Source organism: Gobius niger (assembly GCF_951799975.1).
Source record: "Gobius niger genome assembly, chromosome: 15".
NCBI lineage: Eukaryota > Metazoa > Chordata > Actinopteri > Gobiiformes > Gobiidae > Gobius > Gobius niger.
This window is the reverse complement of record NC_136866.1, coordinates 18,583,144-18,589,930: the sequence shown is the minus strand read 5'-3', so window position 1 is coordinate 18,589,930 and position 6,787 is coordinate 18,583,144. Positions and strand designations below refer to the sequence as shown.

Here is a 6,787-nt window from a genome sequence, read left to right as displayed (position 1 = left end):
AGATGCGCGACAAACCCAGTGCTGCATCAGTCAGGAGCAGCCAGCAGCACAACGGGGAAATATGTTTTATTGTGACGGACTTTCTCTGAACTAGTCTTCCCTGTGCGGCTCACACGGAGAACATGGACTCTTTTCCTTGGAGCTTCAAATAAGGAGTGATTTTTTTTTTTCCTTTCCTTTTTGTTGCAGAGGTTTTGCGTTATCCCATTCAAGTTTACTTTGGTGGAGGAGTGCTGGTGCTCCGCAGTTGGACCGGCCGGACTCATGATGGCTTTAATGGTACACCTGAAGACGGTGGCGCACCTGAGAGGGAAGAGCGACCGCATCGCTAAAGTCACATTCAGAGGTGGGGACTGAGATTCGACTTTGTTTTACAACCGCTGTACAACATGTTCTGTAATGATTCACACACACTGCTGAATACTACAGTCGTGTTAGAAATGACTGACTTTGAGGCACTAAATATATGCTTCTAAAAGTAGCACAGTTTAACAAATGATATTTTCATTTACTATTAAAAGCAAAAGTTGTTTAAGTGTCACCTGTCAAAAGGAAACGATATATTGTTCTGGCTTACATTCTAAAAGAGCTATGCTTTAGTAGTCACTCGTTCATTCAACACTCAAAGGAGGTGCGCTAATACTGCAGCCACAGCTGCCCTACGGCTGACTGATGGAAGTGAAGCTGTCTACAGTATCCTCGTCTCACTTCTGAGTCAAGTGTCTTGCACACTTCATTATTAGACGACTGCTCTATTCCCTGAGCCAGCTCTGACTCAAATTATTTTACTGTTATTTTTTATAATTGGCTGAGGATCATTGGGCAGCACAGCTCAGGCTGAAAGGAAATGAAGAGAAACAGAAACATATTCAGTTGTGGGAGCCGGGACTTGAACCCACAAAGCTGAGGTTGGAACAGTGGTCCTTGTACATGGCACTCGACTGCTGACACTGTGGAGATTTTGTTAAATGTACTTCTAATTGTCAGAGAAGTTCAAAAATAAATTCTGCTCTTATGCTCTGACATAACCAACAATATCTGTCTGATAGGAGCAGTCAGTTTGTGTAGAAGGTAGATAGAGTCTGTAGATTTATAGTTAAATATTGTTTTTTAAATCTACCTTATGGCTCATGAACATTCATCCCAACCTCATAATTAGATGGGCACAGAAATCGAACACTAAAATGAAGTTTATTTCCAGCAGACTTAACATTGCTCCATATGTAGAACCTTGTTAACCATGGCGCCCCCTGACTCCAGCCCATACGCTTTGCCTTAAGTAAGCTCTAAATATTTCATCATGTCTCGCTCTTGCTTCTGGTTATTGTGGAGCTGCGGGTCAGTGCGTTACCAGCGCAGCCTCTTTAGCATTGATTACTAACCAGGGACAGCTAGAGGGAGGTGAGGAGGTGTTTTATTCGGGACCACCGCCAAGGACTTCACCAGCTGCCACTCCTGCATCCACATAGACGCACACACGTACTTACCATCCTCTGTATATTCCAATGGAGATTAGCTGGAGACCCGGACATATCACTGAGGAGGTGATTATAGCCACATATGACTTGTAATCAATATTATATCACATTTTCATTTCATCATTATTTCAGCAAAACTAATGACAGATATTGAAGTCTGAAATGTAGCTTTATTTAAGAAGAGCACACATTTTTGGACAGACTGAATTAAAGTGGATAAAAGATTTGTTTTCAATCACAATCCAAAAAATAGCTTTCTCCTACTATAATTGGAAAGGCACAGTTTATATACACATATATGTGTATACACATATACTGTATATACACAGTATAAGGGATACCGATACCAGTAGCCGCCAATTCACGGCTAACAGTTCTGGCGATTCTTACGCCTTTTAATACCCAGGGGCTTTTTCATCTGCGCTCCTACAGGACGCAGCTCTCCACTGAGGAGAGAAAATAACAGCAAACTGGAGAGTTCTTAAGTGGAAATACAATATTCCACATAGAGCTGACTTTATTACAGACTACACTCCCTAAATCAAAGTCTGTGCTGGATTTAACCAGAGCTAAATGTTGTTAGTGCTGCAGCGTGGAGTCTGCAGTCTTTACAAGATACAGGCTAATGTTGCTAACTAGCTGCTAACTCGCGGCTAACAGTTTTGGCGATTCTTACGCCATTTTATGGCCAGGGGGCTTATTATTCTGAAAAACTAACCCAGCGACTGGAATGTACTCAGAAAATCCAAAATAAAGAGATACAGCATGTCCATATTGAGTGAAAATGAGCTGCAGCAAAACAATCAAACTGCTGTTGCTACTGGATAAGTCACTATAAACACACGAGAAAAGAGACAGCTGCAGTAAGAAGCAACAATACTGTTGTTACATAAAAATTGATAAATGAATAAAGCACAAGCATTTGGGGAGCTCTTGGACATGAGCTGTTCTGTCCATGATGGACAGTGCAATAAAAATGTTAAATTATATTGAATGAAAAAAAAATTAAAAAATGCATCTGTTCAATTCTGATGTAACTTCTCTTAAAAGTGTAGCTTTTTAAATGTAAATGAGTAAATGAACTAAGTCAGTTTATAAAGCGTCTATTCACTTCAAAAAGTATGTTGAAGAAAATGCCTTGTATGCCTCGTATCGGCAAAGTATCGGCAAGTACTTAAATCAATGGTTTTAGAAAGAAGTGGTGTCGGTGTATATATGCCTAATATATATACATACTATTATTGGAAAGTGTTGGAAAGTATCCATGTTATTTATATTAGAAGAAAGAAGATGGACCTTAAGTTTGTCATTTACTCTCAACAATTGGTAAAACTGCAGTAAAGGTCAAGTGATAAGAGATTTCAGACCTCCAGTCTTGTGAGATTCTCTAAATTATAAGTATTTCCTTGCTATTTCTTCATCAAAGAGAATAGGAAACACCCTCATTTTGCTCGTACGACTCACCTGTGTCTGTCTCTAGTGACAAGGCCTACTGTGTGTGTCTGTGTGAGACTTGCTGCAGTAATGAAACGTCCCGGCTGTAGTAGCAGGTGAAGCGTGGAGGACACATGACCGTGAGGCCATGCAGTAATCCTCCCATGGTGCAGCTGCCTGTACGTGTCGGAGCCGAAGCTGGAGGTTTGGCTGCTTACAATTTCAAATCAGTGTTCATGCTCTACTGTGCTCCGCTGGTGACCTATTTTATTCAGCAACAAGAGGACAATGCGAGGGCGACGGCACGAGTGGGGCAGGGTGGGTTTGAAAGTGCGCAGTACGTCTTCAGTGTAAAACAAACTGACATCAATACTGCGATGGTTTCAAAAGCCTATAAAACTCATAATATTGGACATCCGAAGGGGTTTTCATCTTTTCATCGTTCAAAGTAAAATTCTGAATATCTAGAAATAGCCTACTAGCTGCATAACCCTGGTATTCCTCTTTCGCTCTTTCAAAGCTAATTGGAATCTATTTACTTGCATATTTTTTCCATGTTTTTCCTGTCATTATGGGCTTTTTACTCTCGTATTGCCCCTTACAAACAAAAAAGTGATTTGAACCAGTTTTGGAGAACCATGAGGATGACTGATACATGAACATGTTGCCTTTTAATCAATTGAATGAATAAAAAAAACAATAAATTAAAAAACATCCAGGTATTTTAAAGCCACAGATGTAACATGTTGTCTAATAAATCAAACAAAATACAAGCATTTATTTTAATACAGATATTTTTATCTTAGAAAAATGTGTTGCTGTGAGCGGCTCAGCTCCTCAGCCCTGACTGTAACTTTACTGGGAGGGACGTCTCTAGCTCGTCTCCATGGAGATGGCGACTAAAGGCAGCCACGTATCATTTAAATGGGTGCTCATCCTTTAAGTACTCATTGCAAAATAGCATTTTCTGTGTCGGTGCTCTTTAGCGCATGTTTTGTTTTGGCAGTTTAACAGTAGGATCCAAAATGTTACGCTGTGTGCCTTTAAATATAAGTCCAGTCAATCCAACCAGCAACATTTTCATGACTTAAAGCCGACGTTTCAGCACTGAGGCCGGGTCAATGACTCTTTCGAGCAAAAGCCTACATTAACAGTGCTTCCTTGATTATATCAGAATTTGACAGAGATCGCCTTGTGACTGTTGAAAATTCAAACACCTGTGCACTTTGATGTGTAATCGCCCACTGTTGGATCTTGTGGAACAGTCACTGACCCAGCCAAGAAGACGCTACGACATTGGCTCTAAGTGTCTCTGTTGGATTGATTAGACTTATACTTTGATGATTAGTGAATTCATCAGTTACAGTTGGTTGTACTGTATATTATTAGAGAGTCGTCCAACAGCAATTCCAGACATTTATGCTAAATTATTTTTAAAATCATGTTGCATAAAACCATCCTAAAACCCAGACACTGTCCCTATTCGACAGGCTTGGCTTCTTTCAATCTGGCTTATATGATGTTTAATATTGTATTTTGTAATGTATGGGCTGGTTATAATTTCTGCACAAAGAGTAGAATTTGACCAAGACGAGGCCAGCATGAATCATTAAAGGATCAAAACATTGTGTTGATCAGAAAAAGAAAAAAGAAAGACAAAGCAAACTAGTCATGTTTGGTTGTCTTCTGTATGTTATAAGGTACTTATACATTTGAAAGGCTTGACTCCACACTGTTGGCAGCAGAGGGCATCAGGCACCATATTTCCAAAACACTTTAATTTCATATATATTATGCCAAAGTTCAACTTTAAAGTGTCCACAGTGATCAAAAAGTACAAAGCTGATTATGCCCTTCAACTGCTGCAGTATTTTGTTATGGCAAGTCATCTCCATCATCCTGAGTACCGGTCTGGTTTTGCTGTGGTTTAAACCTCAATCCGTTTCCCGGCGGACTGTCATCACAATGCTTTTAACTGTGCTTCCTGTCTGGAGCGGACACGGTCAATCAGAAAACCCCCGGCTTCCACCCAGAGAGAACAACAAAATCAACCACCAAGTGAGGCCTTTACTATCACAAAATTGTACTTGTAATTCAGTGCATTGCTCTCAAAGCGGCCATAAAAAGATACAGTTTTCTTGCTCAAACTCCCCACTCTTTGTGTCACAAAAAGGGGATTCCTGGCGACGTCGTTATAAATAATTAAATCCGGGCGTTATCTTGGCTGTGTTAAAGACTGACGCAGTGCAGAGGGAATTGTCGCCCGCAGCATATGGACGAGCATGTAACAGGATTGACTTCAAATATTCACACAAGGCTTTTTTTTTTAATTAGCTTCCCGCTGCTTTCACTATCAGATTACAAGTTTTCACTAATGTGATATACCGTCTGTGAAGAGGCAGAGTGTCTTTACATAGCTCAACTATCCCCGGAACAACAATATTAGTTGTAATTTGGCATTGGTTTGGTGGACATATATATAGACAGAGATATTGCACAGCAGCTATAATATTGGAAATAACCATAAAAGTGTTGTGTCCCTTTATAGCAGCAGAGGGAGTAGTGAGCTAATGTTGTCCCCAAAGCAAAGTAGCCCCGAGTTTGGCATTAATAATTCAATTAGTTTCAATTTGGTTGCCTCTGCGAAACGTAATGCCTTACCGAAGTGTTGACTTTATGGTGCGCTTACTGTGTTGTGGAAGTTATTGGACACTATAACTTCCAGATGACTTTACATCTGGAATAAAATGTGTATTGTCCTTCATGATACAAATGTTGCTAAACAAGCCACTAACTTGCTAACCGTTTTGCCGATTCTTACGCTGTTTAATGCCCAGGGGCTTATTCATCTGGAAAAAACTAACCCAACGACTAAATAGTACTCAGAAAATCCAAATTAAAGAGATGCAGCATGTCCATATTGAGCGAAAATGAACTGCACCAAAACAGTCAAATTGCTGTAGCTACTGGCTAAGTTGACACGAGAAAATCCACACAGAGCTGAAGTAAAGGCGAAAAGAGACCCTTAAGCTGCAGTAATAAGTAACATCTCAATACTATTGTTCAATAAAAATACATACATGAATAAAGCACAAGCATTGAGGAGCTTTTTTTTTTCAATTTTGATATAACTTCTCTTAAAAGTGTAGCCTACTTTCCTTAAGGAAATGTAAATAAGTAAATTAAGTAGTACTATCCAATCTGCTGTGATAAAGAAATGAAAAAGAAAATGCCTTGTACTCGTATTGGTATCTGGTATCGGCAAGTACTTAAATCAAAGTACTTTTCGTTTTATGCAGCAGTAGGATCATCTGAAACACTAGGGCTATTTTTATATCACACTATTTCACAATTTTACGTTGTACTACATAAATATCACGTATAAGAGGTCTGGAATGAGTTCATAAAGCTTGGACCTTTGATTTTCTTATTTTTAGCTCATGAATGTGGATCCCATACAGGTCCGTTCATGCGTTCAACTCTTTCAGCTCGTCTGCCTTCCGACACAAAGCTCCTCCAGCCAGCACCTCACTCAGCTCTGTTTTCAAATGTGCCTTTATTCCCAGTGATGACATCAAGGCCAGCCTGATTAAAACTCTACTTGTGTAAGCTTCACACGAGCTACTGTTCAAAGCCCACATCTGAGTCAGAACCATGTGTTTTTGAATAATGTAGGTGGAATGTTGTCTCTTTGATTTATAAGAGCTGTTGCATGGCTAAAATGCTTCTTTTTACATCCCTCACCCCGAGTACGCTGTGATTGGTCCATCTACAACTATCTGTGGGGAAATCCAATCTTTATGGAGCAGCACTACAGTCTTTTACTCTTAGAATACATGATGTAGGTCAGAAAGAACGGTCCCCATTGGTGGAGT

The 6,787-nt window shown here is 39.9% G+C and overlaps 1 protein-coding gene across 6 annotated transcripts in view; it reads left to right on the top strand.

Annotated features, from left to right (window-relative positions):
- otofa (otoferlin a) overlaps positions 1-6,787 on the top strand; it is a 142,488-nt gene continuing 135,701 nt past the window's right edge. For all 6 annotated transcript variants that reach the window (XM_079572625.1, XM_079572624.1, XM_079572623.1 and 3 more), the window contains exon 1: positions 1-346. In XM_079572625.1, the coding sequence (XP_079428751.1) occupies positions 265-346 (82 nt within the window). In that variant the 5' untranslated portion in view covers positions 1-264. The remainder of the gene's footprint in view (positions 347-6,787) is intronic.